The 17,413-nt window shown below is 37.1% G+C and overlaps 1 protein-coding gene across 5 annotated transcripts in view; it reads left to right on the top strand.

Moving 5' to 3' along the window:
* LOC121728339 (prestin) overlaps positions 1–17,413 on the top strand; it is a 31,625-nt gene that overhangs the window by 7,364 nt on the left and 6,848 nt on the right. Inside the window, exons 2-8 of one of the 5 annotated variants that reach the window (XM_042116502.1) lie at positions 6,206–6,271; positions 8,771–8,871; positions 9,373–9,534; positions 14,111–14,256; positions 14,506–14,569; positions 16,438–16,520; positions 17,043–17,207. In XM_042116502.1, the coding sequence (XP_041972436.1) occupies positions 6,216–6,271; positions 8,771–8,871; positions 9,373–9,534; positions 14,111–14,256; positions 14,506–14,569; positions 16,438–16,520; positions 17,043–17,207 (777 nt within the window). In that variant the 5' untranslated portion in view covers positions 6,206–6,215. Of the gene's footprint in view, positions 1–6,101; positions 6,272–7,790; positions 8,080–8,770; positions 8,872–9,372; positions 9,535–14,110; positions 14,257–14,505; positions 14,570–16,437; positions 16,521–17,042; positions 17,208–17,413 lie in introns of those variants that run through there. The other 4 variants (XM_042116501.1, XM_042116500.1, XM_042116499.1 and 1 more) reach the window with 4 other exon arrangements.

The following is a 17,413-nucleotide window of genomic DNA, read 5'->3' as shown; positions in this document are numbered from 1 at the left end:
AATTAATATAGCCTATAGCCTTACTCGATAAATAAGCTATCTAACACTGAAATAAGTTTTGAAATCGGACCTGTAGTTCCTGAGGTTAGAGCGTTCAAGCAAACATACTCTTCAGGTTTATAATTAGATTTTTTTAAATTATCGCTTGACAAACTCGAGTCTTGATCTAAAAGATTGGAAAAGTACCAATAACACATAATAGGCTCATAATCGACTACGCATAGTGTAATATGGTAGTGATGATGATGACGATGAATGTAATTTGCATAGTAGAATAATATGCTTTCCGTTCATAAAACAACGCCGAAACTCCCAAACTTGTATTTATAAAGAATCAGGAGTTCTCTCAGCACCTTCCGAACCACGGTATACCAGGTATACCTCGGTGCAAAATCTTACTTGTTGGTAGCATATGCTTAGAATACTTCTCACGAAACCGAAGTCACCACACGTTTCCCTATAAAATTTGAGGAGTTCCCTCGATTACTTATGGATCCTTCATCAGATCACCACTTTTGTGAATATAATACTAAATTGGCATGATACCCTATATACCAAAAGAAAAATTTTGAAAATCGGTTAACAAACGGCGGAGTAATCGTTGAACATAAAAAAACGAACATAACACCTCCCCCATTTTGAAAGTTGGTTAAAATTGTAGCCTATGTGTTATTCTGATGTATAAGCTATATTATTGTAAAGTTTCATTAAAATCCGTTCAGTAGTTTTTGCGTGAAAGAGTAACAAACAGCCATACATCCACACATCCATACATCCATACATCCAAACAAACTTTCGCCTTTATAATATTAGTAGGATCTACTATGACGTATTAGTAAATAGGTACATAATGTTCAAGTTAGCAAGTCAAGCTACCAAGTATGGCGGCCACGTGAAAATTGTTTGTATCAACAAAGTTACGGAATAGTCGCACTTCTTGTCTTTTATTGTAGTCTTGCCAATTTTAAAAATAGAACCCGCCATTTTGGAAATACGGAAAATCCACATGCTAATAAAATACTTAAAAATGTCTGCAACCTGAATTCAGATTAATCAACTTCCATCGTTGAAGTTTGCACATGACTCAATAGTGTCAAAAAGCTTGCGCATGTGTTAACCACTGCACTGCTATCTATACAGCATCATGTTCATGACTTTCGTCAATCTTGTATTCGCAAAACCATGACCATTATTCATTGAAGACAATCGTTTAACGCGAACGAATGAACAGTGAAAGTAAAAAGTATCTGGCATCGAACCGGCGACCTCTGGCGTAGGTCAGCCGCGCGAACTTGGCACAGTTCCGAAACGCAAACACTTCCCTATCTTACGCGATAATGGGGAAATTGTAAGAGAACACATTACTCGATAAAAGGGCCACTTCATAGCACAAACGATCAGGCCACAACACTGCGTTGCGGCGTCATATCGCAAAAACAAGATCGCACAGAAATGCGATGCGATGTCGCAACGCAAAAATTTCATACATATAGTAGCAATCTTACATCGGAAATATTCACGATGCGTTCTGCGGCGTCGTAGATTTAGGTATACGATGCGACGCCACAACGCAGTGTTGTGGCCTGGCCCAAAGTCTGGAACCTGAAGTTTCAGTGATATCGACTCGCCACAATTCAATTCAATTCGCCAAATTATTTATTTCAGAGTTTCATTCATAGTGTAACAATATTTACCTTACTCTAGTTTTGGTAAAAATATAAAGAATTAGGTTTATATGGGAAAGCTAGCATAATGCTTCCTTGATCCTACCTTTTAGGGGTTTTAGGTCTATGAAGATGTCATTCAATGTTTTGCAGAAAACACTATACGGGCAATTATCCCAACACAATAAGAGGCTGAATATTCAGATATAGAGGTAAAGTAGCAATGATCAGTAAATGTATTGCAGATATTGTAACACATGGAAGAACTCTAAAAATAAAGCCCGCCTTAGAAAAAAAAGGTTGAAGAGTCGTAAATGTAAGCTTGTCTTAGCTTTGCAGTTCTCATCGTCGCGGCTGGCTGCATGCAGCTGTATTCTTCTTGTCTACTTTCTCTGTCTCTGTCTTCGTAGCTACTTCCTGTTGTACAGTTGCAAGAGTTAATTATGGGTAAACAGAAAAAAAAATTGATGTACACTGCACGTCTGATGTAACTCTTACAAAGCGACGAATCTAATGGTACCTCTAGCTAAAGTTCGAAAAGCTGTTTTCTAGAGCAGTTTGACAAAGAAAAAATCACTCTAAAATCGTAAACTTCCTGTTGCAGTCGGTTAGAAAGCCTTGTCGACCTCACCTGAAATCTAATCCTAACATTGTTAAGCGACAAACATAAAAATCTCATTTGTTTAACTGCCAGATAACGCTTAGCTCAGCCAATATTTATCCGTTGGGTAACTTTGTCGCAGTCTGCAGATTACACTAATCCCAGGGTACACCTCGGATGTAGGTGGTTCAATTTCTTTTCTGATAGTGCAAATATATTTAGCGATACCGGAAAAGGCAATAAAGTGCTCCCCCGCGAGTTATTCCTCTGTCCGCTTTACCTCTCCAAGCAATAAGGTTTTCACTATTGAGAAATTAAGTTCTGCGAAATGTAAGTTCTTTATTTCTGTTCTTGAACTTACATGTTCATTACTAGCACGCTTCTAATTGTTTTTAAATGTTTTAAGTCGTTTAAATTCGTGGCAGTGGCACGCGGTATACTTATAAGATTACGAGTATATGACGTATTGACTTGTGATTTCTCGTAGGCCAGTTTCGAACCCAGAGTGACAAATTCCTTTTTTGAGATAAAAAACTTTGAGCCCAAAAAAGAAAGAATTAGCCAGGAATAATAGAATGTCAGGTCCAAAAAAACAGAATTTACTTGTGAGATTTATTAGACTAGATTTATATGTGACCGCGCGAACGCGCGTTTTCGCGTCGTTACATCGCGAGATCACAGACAAGTATCTAAAGATTTATTTATATAGCGCGACTGTACCGCTATGTAGCCGCCAAACCGCGCGTTCAGGCGGATGCGTATAAATCAGGGGTGTCCAAACTAATTTTGTCTAATGCCCACTTTGAGAAAATATATGTTCTAGCGCCCCCATTCTTTTCAATTAAAAATGCATCCAGATGAAATAAATCACCCCGAGCCTCTACACAACGCCCCCATTTTTTTCTGGCCCCCCTTAGACCTTCAGCGCCCACAAGGGGGCGTTATCGCCCACTTTGGGAAAGGCTGATATAAATTGAGCCTTACAATTAGTTTGGTTCTTCTACTCTAATTTAATTATTGGAAAACTAAATTGGGGGTAATCATAGTGCAGTAATAATGCGGGTTCATATCTTGTAGATCATTGTTCCGGCCATGGTGTTGTTGTAACTTGAAGGTTTTCCTTGTTTGTGCAGTTAAGGAAATACCCAGATGTCTTACGGTTAAGTCTTTGTGGTTAACTTTATTATTCTCCATTACCATTAACTTCCAAAGGCCCAAATACCTTATCATTATATTTTACGAAATTAAGTAGAACCGGATATTTTAAAATTACCTTATTCTTATTTTGACTTAATGATTTATTAATTCGCAATAAAAAAAATCCAAAAGTAACTTAGATTATTTAACCCATGGCAGTCGTTATGTGTTTGGATCAAAGTGTTGCTTTAGTCTGTTTCTTTACTGTTAAAAATTTGTTTCTAACTTAATCTTCTATTGCATCATATAAGTCAAAAGTTCATGTTCTGCCTAAATTATTTTCTCAAAAAAGTTTATTGTTTTTAAGATCTCTATGCAATATATGTTTCGTCAAACATTGTGTTACGGAGATGTAACGGTAACATACATACGAGTTACCAGACTTGTTCTAATACAATTGCCTTGCTTAGTGAACGTAGCTCAGAAATTAGATCCGTTAGTTTTCAGTTAGAGCACTTTATTTTATTTATAATTCTCTATATTTTAGTGGCTTTTACTTTCAGCTTAATTCTTAATAGTTAATCAAAATTCTTTAGAGAATATTAATTGGAGCTCCATGAAATTAGGTGCTTTTTTTTCTAAGTGTAACCGTCGCGAGTTTGAATTAGGCTGCGTTTCCAACAGAGCTGAGCGGAGATGTGTTGCGAGGGATGTGTTTTCGAGAACCAATAGCATCGCCGCGCTGAGCGATGTCATGGCCAAGTCATGTCAATGAAGCGATTCTATTGGTTTTCAAAAACATATGTTCGGTCAAATCGTTTCAGTGGTTTGGGCGTGAAGCGGAAACAGACAGATACACTCTATCGCATTTATAATATTGGTAATTAACTCATTAAAAAATCATTTGAAGACCTATTTTTATGCTTCCGAATTCTGAATGTCTTTCCTTCCACACAAAGCAATGAATTCAACAGCCTCAGTCTATTCCAATACCACAGATCCCTGATTTTCGCGCCTAAGTGATAATCCATTTTTATGATCACAATGTTTGCTCCAAAGATTCATGCTGATAATCAGCGTGTCGGGAGTCAGTCACCCCGCCTGATAAGATATCACTGTCACGTGTTTTTCACGTAGATGCTATCAGCTGACAGAGGACTGACAAATTGACAGCCAAAAGGGTTCTGACGTCAGACCTATGTGTTGCTAGGTCGCTAGGAGTTTTGAAAACTTAGATATTCCTTGTTGTGATAGGACAGTTCTAGGAGTTGCTAAGAGTAGTTTTTATAATTACATATTATTCTTTGTTGTGGTAAAAATAATCTACGCTTGGGTAGAAATAAATTCTATAATCTAGCAATTGTGTAGAAACAATCTCTAAGGATGTGTAATGTAGAAATAATATGTAAGGACGTGTAGAGATCGGATAGAAATCATCCTAAAGTACGATAAAATATAATCCACTTAATGATTCTCACTCTGGTTTATTAGGAAGTTCTTCTAGTTCCCATCAGTCCCTTACTAAGATAGTAACCTGTATCTCTACCATGAGTTTCTATAGTTTTTGTCGATACTCGATAGTCTCGATACCGACAGTCCGACTACGTACATTTTAGTATAGACATTTTAGTTCCGCAAGTGACCGCTAGAGGCGCTGTTGAATTTGCCATACTAAAAATTTACGTAGTCGGTATCGAGTATCGATAAATACTATAGCTTTAAACTCATGATAGAGCTACTGAAACTTTCTAGTTTTCTACTTTTGTCAGTAGAATTGATTTCATTTCCTTAACAATTAACATCACCGTAATCAGAAATCACAACACATTCAGCTGATCTATGTTATCGATACGGTAGTTTGAAATTATGTAATTTGCTGTACCTAACCGTATGTACGAATTCCGATAAGAATGTAATATATAATATACTTAGATATCTTTTTGAAGGTCTTAATCGACATCCACAAGTATTTAGGTGTGTCTCTTTCTTATTGCGACTTCTGGATCCTTTTAGTATAGTGCTAAATAATAGAGCATAAATTCGTCTGTCGGAAAGCTAGGATACAAACTAGCAATCTCAAATAATGTCCATCTTAGAATACCAATGAATTTTTGATCCCTAAAGTCGACAATAAACAAAAACGACTTGCACAAACTCTACCACTGCTAATTCCAAAACCTATTAGATTTCTTACACGCCATATTGCTCACTTATAATTGCTATGTGTTACTTGTTGTCTGTTGATTCTGTATCTTAAATTGAAAATGAATAAATGTCTTCAATAAAAATCGAGACGGCGACGTTATTAAAAGAGACTGTTGTTTCTTACATCTTCACCTAAACACCACATAATGATGATGGTGTTATAATGGTAACTCTGACAACTTCCCTGAATTGTAATAAATAATAATAATAGACCACACTTTAGATAAATTAATCTAACGATATTGCACTGAAGATAAAGAAGTAATCGGTTTGAACTAGACACAATCCAAGTAATCCACAGCGGGTTTACAACTTCTGTAAAGTAGAATGAATTTTGTCTGAGGTCTTTTGACAGTAGTTTATCCATTAAATAGCGTTGTTCATTGGTTATATCTGTTGCATGAAGATAACCAATAAACAACGCTATTGAATATAAACTCATGTCAAAAAGTTCAGAAGCTAGACAGCCTTTAAAAGTTTTGCCAATATCTAAGTATACTTCATCAATGTATCAGTTGTTATAAGAAACGTACTTATGTACTACTTATAAAGTAAACTAGTGTATACTGTATAGTGTGACAGAGTGACAATGTTATAGTGTTGTGACGATGAAAAACACGGACACCACCGACTCCGAGAAGGAGAAGCTCAACCCTAATGGATGGTAAGATCCTAATATACTTACACGTCATATTATGTTAGTGAGCGTTTGTACAACATCACGAATTTATGCACAATACATATTTTATATCTTATATTGTGTAATTTAAAGAAGTTTTTAAGATTTTAAAAGTTTATAGACTAAAGAATTGCCCAAAACTCTAGATTTATTAATTTCTGTAATTACTAAGTTTTTTCTTTTTATTTCATCTCAAATAATGTTTTAAATCACAAACATAATTCAGATAGAGACTATAGTGATTACCTCTACCAAAAACTTAGCTTTTATATTTGCCTAGAGTTAATGTAAGTCGTTTATCGAATAGAGAACTAGACTAATTATTTTGTCTTAAAAGAATATTAATTACAAGATCCTGGCGAATTTACGCGTACAAGCCCAGCTCTACGCTCCACAAAATTTGTAAATTCGAATTTTCAAGTTTTTCGCGCGTTTCACTTTATTTTCGCGGAGTTTTCGGTGACCTTCCATAAATTAGCCCCATCAGGGTCTGCCGACCGATAGCAGAGGTTAGTGGTGACTGGTGGTTTATACCAGATGGACGATCACATGACTGACCGATAACCGCACAGGGCAAGACAACCGGTGGCACACAAGATGGCGAATGTAGAGTTTTTTTTTTAATACAGCAAACGAAAGCGCCTGACGGAAAGCGATCGCTAATGCCCATGGACTGATATTGCTTCAAAGAATAAGAGGATTTAAGAATTTGACAGTGTTTTGCCGGCCTTTTATGAGGGAATATGTTTTTACTCTTGAAGGTTTACAAGTCATAATTATTGTTTGACAATACCGCGGGCAAAAGATTACTTTTTTAAATTATAACGTTGTATCGTACGCCACAGAAAACCTCGGGTTCGTTAGCGGTTGAGAACCTTTTAATCTTAAGTAAAAAACGTCAATATTATTAAAAATAATTAAATGAAGAATTCCAAAAATAGAGTCGTGTTTACGCACTTTGACTGCAGATACACATAGGCATTATGTAGAAGTTAGTACCAAATTTGGTACCGACTACCGCTACTGTTACCAAATATAGTGATTTTCATGACGGACTACTGCATATTTACGTAGGTAGTTGGTCATAAAACACAAATGCATAGTCTTGGAAATGATGATTGATGTTGGAATTGCATTATTTAAATAATCACAATACATGAATGCATTGTACTAGTTGTAACTGACATGCAGACAAACTATTTGTTAATTGATAACCGATGGTTGCGGAGCTCTATCTATTAATTTCTGATAAGAATATCAAAGTACTGACGTTAAATTTCGATTACTAGTAGACAATTCCTACTTCCCTGAGTGCGGTTTAAAATGTCCCGGGTTAAAGAAAAAGACTTTTCTTTGAATTAAATACATAAAGGTTTAGAGATATGAAAAGTAAAGGATCCTTTTTAAATCCAATAGAAAAATGTATATTAAAATGTGATGTGTTGTGACTTGTGAATAATTATTATTGATGTAATATCGAGCGATGTAGGTATAAATTTAAAATTCCCCTAAATATTGATTACAAGGACTAATAGTAAAGGTGTCGAGTTAAATGCCAATAGGGTTAGTTATTGAAGACTCTAGGTTAAGTTAGTAACTACAGTGAAAATTAGTGGATAGTTTGTTTCTGGGATTTTAGTGTTATTTATTATCGGGACAATTTTATAAAGACTCAAGACGAAAGGAGTCCTGATTCTAGAAGTAGCTGGAGTTGCAATGCATTTGAAGAAAACGTTTTTGTATTTTGAAGGGGACTCTAGCGAGCGGGTTCCGTTGTTACAGGGAGATGATGGGCAAGTATTTCAATAGGTCTCGAAAAGTGTTTGTTGGGTGTGTTTCTATAGAATGCTTTATAATAAAGTCTGAAAAAGTTCCAAACAAGTAATACATAGTATCGCTTGAGAAATCGCCGCCGTCGGCGGCCGCAAGAGGCCACAAGTGGCCACGAGCGTCCACGGGCGGCCGTAGATTTCTCAAGCGATACTACGTATTACAATAATGATAATAAAGTTTAAAATCATATGACACTGAAACTGCTCGCCTCGCCGCTGCCATTCCGGTGTGAATTGAGCCTACTGGGAAGTGTAGCTTCAATTCAAAACTTACTTCAAGTCTCCTTAAAAATATTCGTCCATTCTCAAATAAATGTATGTAGGTGTTTAATAAAAGCTTAGTACTTGTAAAGAGTACTGCCTAGGTATATAGAAACTTAGACATGTAACGAAAACTCTACATTCTCAAAATTATCTAAACCGGAGATTCTTTGCATATATAATAACATTAATTAGGTATTATATTGGTGGACACCACATGCGAGGAGCATTTAGTCAGTGGAGAAAATTAAAATTGACCAATGAAGCATATAGGTTTGCTGCATAAGCGAACCTTAAACCATCCATCGAAGTCCTTAAAGTTTAAACCGTCTCTCTATCGTCTCTTCATATCTCTTTATGTCTATCTCAGTCTCCTTCTCTCTTGTCGCAGGCTGTCTCCGCGGCCGAGCCAGCAGTTCAACGTGATCCGGCGCGTGTACCAGCAGGACACACTCAACCGGGACGCCGACTACCAGGTGCCGGTTAAACCACGTGAGTACCGTGATGGTAAACGATTACCGGGCTGAATAAAACTGGACTTGAGAAGTGGATACCTACTTTTTCGCCAATGTCTTGTAGAAGTTCTAAGTTTATTTGACTAACAACCAACACCAGCTGGTGTTAGTGAAACAGGGACATCTCAAATCAATAAGTTAATATACCTGGCGGTATATTAACTTTATGTCTCAAATAGTTACCTATATATCATATTATTCCTGACAGTAATAACATGCTGTTATCGCGTTGTGCGTTGGATGACTGTGCTGTGCAGAGCATATTTCCGCAAATAATAATAAATCACAGTCAGTTCACAGTTCTAAGTTCTATTTAACATGACATTTATCCCTATGTCGTTGGTAATTTCCCATTCGAATGGTCCTATTAAATTAATATTACTCTAAGCCACTCTAACACTTATTGGCATTTGGACGCTAGGGGCAACATTTGCTTTCCAAATGCTCAAGAGCTTAAAGTATCCATCTCCTGTTCCAGTGGGCAAACGATGCAAGAAGGCGGTCCGGAGCTGCGGCTTCGGGTCATGCCTCAGCAACAGCCTGCCGATCACGCGGTGGCTGCCGCGGTACCGCTTCGGGGACTACCTCGTCGGGGACCTCGTCGCCGGCGCCACCACCGCCGTCATGCATATACCACAAGGTAGGTAGCAGTCACAAGCCGCGAACAACTTTAAAATCGCAGATCGGATACGACGCAGACGGCGTTGTACAATGTACATATATACAAGGTGTTGTACATACACTAAATGATAGTACTTTCGGGTGTGTATGGTTTTTTTTTTTTTTAACGGGCTTTGGCCCACCACACATTCCCACCACTGTATCTCCTGTGTCGCCAGGATCGACAGCGGTATCCAACCCCGAAAACCCTTTATTATGATCTCAGGGAGCCCGAGGGACATGCTAAAGCTGTCTTGGGACCCGCAACGAAATTAATCAGAAGAAGATAGGAGGAGTAGGAAGTATACAGTTTTCCCTCCCCATAAAAAGCGGGAGACAGCACAATGTTGCAATGACCGAAAGTCAAAGAACTAAAGGGAAAGCAGCACGGGAATAATTAATGTTAATTATGACTACTAAGCTAGATATAACTTAATGTTGGAATTTGTTGTGTTACACTGGGTGTGTATGGATCGCTTGTATAGAGTTCACCGTGAAAGGACAGTGCTGAAAAATTTAATACACATCCATTACCCAGGAACTTTGAAAACTTTTTGTTCCGTCGGCGGAATTCGAACTCGCGACCCCCGGCTTAAGAGGAGTCCACACCGCCGTTTTTCCATACAAACGTTGTCCCCTGTTTCCTTCCTGGATAATGCCGGTAGAGTTATGATTTTTTTCCTGAATATCTATGGCCACTATAAGCATGTCCCTTTGTTTTCTATTTTTTCATAATTTTATTATTAAAAAAGATAAGAACGTCCAAAAACCCAAAAAAATGGCCAGTTTTTGCTGAGTTGACACCCAGCAAACAAAACTGGCTAAAATATACAAAAGAAATAAAACATAGTAACACAGCTCAATCCTTGCTTTAATTCTTAATAAAAAAAGTACTTTGATCGGTTACGTTTTAGAGAAGGAATCAGCGGACAACGAATCGAAGATTTTCTGTTCTTTTATTAGAACTTTTGTCGTGTTGTCTCTATCGCGCTCTGCGGTGGGAGACTTGAGATTGGTGAGACAGCAATACATTTTCAAATACCTATTTTCAATTTCTCTCGCCCTTGGTGTATCCTCTTAAGTTACCAACGTGATTATATCCACTGAGCCACAGAGGTCGTCAATTTTTGAATACACATTGAATATGAATACACCCCAGCCTAGATTTTCCGCCACTTTGTTTGTAGTTTTGTACTTTATACGAAGCAAGTTTACCCAAGATATGTTCCACGAGTAAAGGTTTCACCATTTCTGCTTTATCCTTATGAATAATACCTACACACGAAGTGTTTATTTGACATCGATAACATTGTCTGAGAGACGTAAATTTCCAGCCGTAAAGGATCGTCCTTATGGATATGGAAAAATATTTACGAAGATAACGCAAGTCACATTACATTCAAATTAGTGCAGACATACTTAAAGTGTGCTTCGCGGAGCCCTGCGACTCCGCGAGAATACCTAATACATAGTTATTCTCGCGGAGGCCCAATGAAAAATGATAAATGACGCTTAAGGCCGGCCATAGACGGACCGCATCTTGCAGTCGAAACCGCAACTGCAAGATGCGGTCGCCGCAAGTTCCAGTTTTCATGCTAAATTCATATCCGCAATACACGGACCGCTCGAGCAGCTCGAGCAGTTCTGCAGCGGTCGGTGCAACTTTCATCCAGGCGCGGCCCGAAAGAAGGGGTCACAGGGGACATGACCCCCCCCCCCCCCCCCAAATCTAAGGTCAAATTGAAAAATCTCAAAATCTTGCCAAATAATAAACTAGGCTAGCTATCCCCTAACCACCACTACCCAGAACGGTAATGGACCACTCCATTACCGTTCTGGGTTAATGGCCCCCTCCAAAATTTCAGGCTGTGACCGGGCCTGCTTTTAACGCGACCGCTCTAGAGCATTCGGTCCCGACTGCAACTTGCAGTCCGTCTATGGCCAGTCTAAGACGAGTTTAACCTAAGTTTAACCACAGAATAGATAATAGTTGGTTTAACTTCAAAATTTCGCTGAAGGCTCCTAACAAAATTAACTTCAAGTTGCATTGGCATAAGTAAACTTTTCGGTATCATACCATTTACGTAACCACAATTCTTTATTCTTCAGTTTGTTACTTCTCTAACTAACTCTACGATTAATAATAAGAACATAAATATAATAAAAACAAAAAATAGAGTATATACAAATAGTAATGACATAGCAGAGCTCTTTAATAATTATTTCATTAATCTAACTAAGACAACTACAAATAATAAAAATGGAAATATTGACATGAATACAAAAGATGACAATTCTACAAGAAATTATAGCAACTCTATGTATTTATCCCCAACTGTGCCACAAGATATATACAAAATCATTAAGTCTTTGAACGATACACAGTCGGCAAGCTATGACGGAATTGTAACGAAAATAGTAAAGTTGGCAGCAAAATATATATGCATCCCTATTAGTCACACGGTGAACCTATCATTTGAACAGGGGCATTTTCCAAATCAATTAAAAAAATCGATCGTTAAACCCCTCTACAAAAAAGGTGATAGAGAGAATATTGCAAATTATAGACCGGTTACAATAGTACCTATATTTTCAAAAGTGTTCGAAAAAGCAATGCAAACTAAATTAATGAGTTACCTTAGCACTAATAATATATTGACTAAGCAACAATTTGGTTTTATAAAAGGGAGCTCTACCACCCTAGCTTGTTTCTCTCTAATTAAACAAATCGGTGAGGCTATTGACAAAGGTCTAGAAGCCGCCGCAGTATTCTTGGATATGAGTAAGGCCTTTGATTTTGTGGAACATAAAATACTACTCAATAAATTAGATAAATGTGGTATCAGAGGAAATGCTAACGATTGGTTTAAATCTTACTTAGAAAATAGGACACAGTGTACAGAAATAACTAATTTATCCAACAAAAGATTAAAAAAATATCAGTCGCAATTCAAATTGAATACTATCGGAGTCCCACAGGGCAGTATACTTGGTCCTATTCTATTTTTATTGTATATTAACGACTTGCCACATTCAACAAATCATGAATGTATTATGTTTGCTGATGACACGACATTGATAATTAAATGTAAAAAAGGACAATTAAATCATGATATTAAAATTGAATTGAATAATATAATAAATTGGCTAAATAAGAATAATTTGAAAATTAATTTAGATAAGACAAAAATTATTAAATTTAATAAAAAAATTGATGATAATGACAATGAATTAGATCCTATAAAATGTGTGACAACAACAAACTTTCTAGGTTTTACAATTGACAATGACATGAAGTGGAAAGACCATGTTGACAATGTGTGTAATAAATTGAATCGATTTATATTTGCCTTAAGAAGAATTAGAAATATAGCATCTGTTAATTCAGCACTAATGGCATACCACGGATATGTTGCGTCTATTTTAAGATATGGGTTAATATTATGGGGGAACTCATCAGATATCACAAGGGCATTTATTGTTCAAAAAAGATGCATAAGGGCTATAGCGGGAGCTGACTACTTGGAACATTGTAAACCGCTATTTAAAGACCTGAAAATTCTCCCCCTACCGTGTCAGTATATATTTGAGATCTGTCTCTTTGTTAAAAAATACCAATATTTATTTCCAACAAATCAAGAAATGCAGAAACAAGGATCAAGTAGGCATAAGCATAAAATTTGGGTACCTAAACAAAATCTTGAAATTTATCGTAGAAATGCATTTATCATGTCAATAAATATATATAATAAGCTACCAAATAATATAAAAAATATAACAACCTACAATAAATTTAAAAATAGTTTGTTTTCTTGGCTGTTAGACAAATGTTTTTATTCAAATAAAGAATATTTTGAAGACAGACAAAATGTAGGAAGGTTTTGATCAAGTTAAAATTAGATTGTTGATATTTTTTATAATTTCCTACTACAATTAAATAATTCTGTAATTTTAAATTCTTTGACATCTATGGTAAATAACCCTTATTTAATAATTTTAATAATTGTAAATTTGACTGACATTTTTATTGGATTGACTTTTTATTTAATTTATTATTATAATCAATAAATAATTATTGTATAGACTTGATTATATGACCACAATGTATAGCACAGAACTGTAAAGATGACACTGACATTATAACTTCTTTTTTTTTTCTTTTTTTTTTTTCTTCATCTATTCTCCTTCATCTTATCGCTCTTTTTTTTTTCTTTTTGTTATTTAAATCGTTTTAGACGATGAATTTAATTTAATTACTGTATGCATTGCTAATTTTAATATTTTTTAATTGACATGTTTAAAAATACGATATTATATGCCTCAACTTATAAATTTGATTATTAATTGTGTAGTGATTATGACAATGTAATGATTATTAAGGAACTAATGTTACTATCTTGAGTCTTGACCAATGTTCATATTTTAATGTTTGCATGTCGAGAAAATCGACCAAAATATGTGAGACACTGTAAAATTGTACCATCTTATGACCATATTTTTGCAAATAAAGATTATTATTATTATTATTATTATTATTATTACGTGATGGTCTCCAGGTATGGCATACGCGCTGCTGGCGGAGGTGCCGCCGATAGTGGGTCTGTACATGGCGTTCTTCCCGGTCCTCCTGTACGTGGTGTTTGGGACTTCGCCCCACGTCTCCATGGGCACCTTCGCGGTGGCCTGCCTTATGGCTGGAAAGGTAATCACCACAGATATCTTGCTAATTGCTATACAACTGTAATGTAACATACATATAATATAGTAATTTATAAAATACTAGTTTCTCAAATAGTCTTCAGTAAAAAAAATGTAAAGAGGGAAAAAATATATTTCTGCTACTTCAACATCTCGTTGAAAGGGTGTGAAATTCTGTAAGGTTATAATAACAAACTTTAACTTCTTTATATGATTCAAAACCACGAAGTAAAATATAAAACATTTTTTCCAGGTGGTACTGCAGCACTCCACACACCCTGAACTGATCATAGCCAATGCTACTGCTGCTGTTAACGGTGAGATATTTTCTTATTTTTTCCTACTGATTCCATTAATAAAGCGGAAGAGTTTGTTAGTTTGTTTGTGTGTTTGTTTGTTTGAACGCGCTAATCTCAGGAACTACTGGTCCGATTTGGAAAATTCTTTCAGTGTTAGATAGTCCATTTATCGAGGAAGTCTATAGGCTATATTTTATCACGCTAAGACTAATAGGAGCAAAGAAATAGAGGAAAGTGTGGAAAAAACGGGGGGAAATTATTTGAAAGGGCTTATTTGAACGCGCTAATCTCGGGAACTACTGGTCCGATTTGTAAATTCTTTCAATGCTAGATAGCCCATTTATTGAAGAAGTCTATAAGCTATATTTTATCACGCTAAGTCTAATAGGAGCAAAGAAATATAGGAAAGTGTGGAAAAAACGGGGGAAATTATTTGAAAGGGCTTATTTGAACGCGCTAATCTCAGGAACTACTGGTCCAATTTGAAAAATTATTTCAGTGTTAGATAGCCCATTTATCGACAAAGGCTATAGGCTATATTTTATTACGCTATGACTAATAGAAACAAATAAATAGAGGAAAGTGAGAAAAAAAACGGGGGAAATTATTTGAAAGGGCTTATTTGAACGCGCTAATCTTAGGAACTACTAGTCCGATTTGAAAAATTCTTTCAGTGTTAGATAGCCCATTTATCGAGGAAGGCTTTAGGCTATATTTTATTACGCTAAGACTAATAAGAGCGAAGAAATAGAGGAAAGTGTGGAAAAAACGGTGGAAATTATTTGAAAGGGCTTATCTCACGAACTACTGGAGCAATGTTTCTGTTATTTGGCACAGATAAGAAGACCACGTAAAGGATCATAGACTATTTTTTGTGGACTAATTTGTCTGTGAAATAACTAATTTACGCGGGCGAAGCCGCGCGGAACGTTATATTTCGCGTCGTATAAGGATACTTTGAGTCCCGAAAAAGAACATAGGATACATTCTGCCCCGAAAAAATGTACGGTTACTGCACAATATTCTTATATGATTTGCGCGTAAGCTATTCAATCTATTTTGATGGAATTTGGTATGGAGATACTTTGAGTCTCGGGAAAGGACAAGGAATACTAATTTTGTCCCGGAAAGTGTACGGTTTCCGCACAATAAACTTTTATGATTATCGCCTAAACCAGGGCTTCCCAAACTTATTTGTACTGTGAGTTGTGACGCCCTTGGGACTTTGCCATTTTTTTACGACGCCCCTCAACCGAACCCCCAAGAATACTTTCTAATTTTAGAACTAGCCTACCCAACATTGGTTATCATAAAACACTATTTGGACATTTATATTTTTATTAGGAAATAATGACCAAATCAAAACACAAGCATAAGCCAGCAAGGCCGGCTAAAGTAACGGATGCGCTTGCTTTTCTGAGCACAGCTTCTGAAACCGGGCATATAGACTGCCCGGGATGTATGAAAGACATAATGGGAGAGGCGTTTACTCGATTTGGTTGTGTTGACATGTGATGCCCTTGGGACAATGTTGCGACCGGGGCGTCGCGACGCACAGTTAGGGAAGTCCTGGCCTAAACTATTTAATCTATTTTGATGAATCTATTTTGAAAAATGCATGGGGATTGGAGATATTAATTTGAATCTGCGACAAGGAAAGTTTTTGTCCCGGAAAAATGTGCGGTTCCCACACAATATACTTTTCTGATTTGAGCGTAAACGAATCAATCAAATTCAATGTACGGGAACAACTATAAACTAAAGTCCACGCGGACGAAGTCGCGGGCAACAGCTGGTTAAAAATATTATGAATCCAGCTCATTCTACTGTAACCTATAAATCAGCACTTTAATGTGGAAAATGTAATATTTTACTTCCGTGTTCAGTGACAGATCCTGTGATGGAGGCGACGGGGTACTCGCCGCTACAAGTGCTCAGTATAGTCACACTCACCGTCGGCTTGTTCCAGGTAAGCTCTACAAGTCAAGCTAGCTTAGGGACCTATCAGACAGGGAGCGGTCACGCGGTCACAATTAGAACGTTCTAATTGTGCTGTATTACGTTACATAGATATACTCACACAGGGGGCGTTCTGACCGCGTCAGAATTGCTCCTGTGCGAGTCGTGATTGTGACTGACCGCTCGAACGTAGAATGCGAACGCAGAACGTTTGAACGATGACCACTCTCTATCTGATAGGTCCCTCAAAGTACCGATGCGATGGAGGATTCTTCTTCGAGAAATCCTTGATGACAAACCAATGTAAACGGGCTGATTGCTGTACCCCTTAGCATATGGTCAAGCCTAAAAATAGACTAGTAGTCGTTAGTTCAGGCTTTAAGAAACGAAAATAAAACTGCGTAGTGAGCGAGCGAACGTTTTTAGGATATTCTGTTCTGATTGATGACGCTCCATAAATAAGCCAGACTCTAATAAGAATTTCTCCAAGAGACGTAATCAGCCTCGGAGGTCATCAAAACGGTCGTTACAGGCGATAATGTGGGCGCTCCGGCTGGGTGCGGTGTCGACGCTGCTGTCGGAGCCGCTGGTGTCGGGGTTCACCACCGCCGCCAGCTTCCACGTCATGGCCTCGCAGCTGAAGGACATCTTCGGCGTCAGGATACCTAAGACGGGTCCTAACTATAAAGTCGTGCTGGTGAGTACAGACTACAGAGACCACACACAGAATCAGCGAGTGAGAACCTCAGATGATGGAGTTTTACAATAATTATAATCTTTTCAGTATGTTCGTGAATCGTGGCCGAATTCAGAACTTTTTTGTGATCCATTCCAATATTCAAGTCTCATTTAATCCTTCGATCGCAGATTCTTGGAAATCTATTGTTGTCGCGGTCACCGGTG

Source organism: Aricia agestis, chromosome 6, assembly GCF_905147365.1.
Source record: "Aricia agestis chromosome 6, ilAriAges1.1, whole genome shotgun sequence".
In the NCBI taxonomy this organism is placed as follows: domain Eukaryota; kingdom Metazoa; phylum Arthropoda; class Insecta; order Lepidoptera; family Lycaenidae; genus Aricia; species Aricia agestis.
Note: the sequence above shows the minus strand (reverse complement) of the source record. Positions and strands in the feature narration are given on the sequence as shown.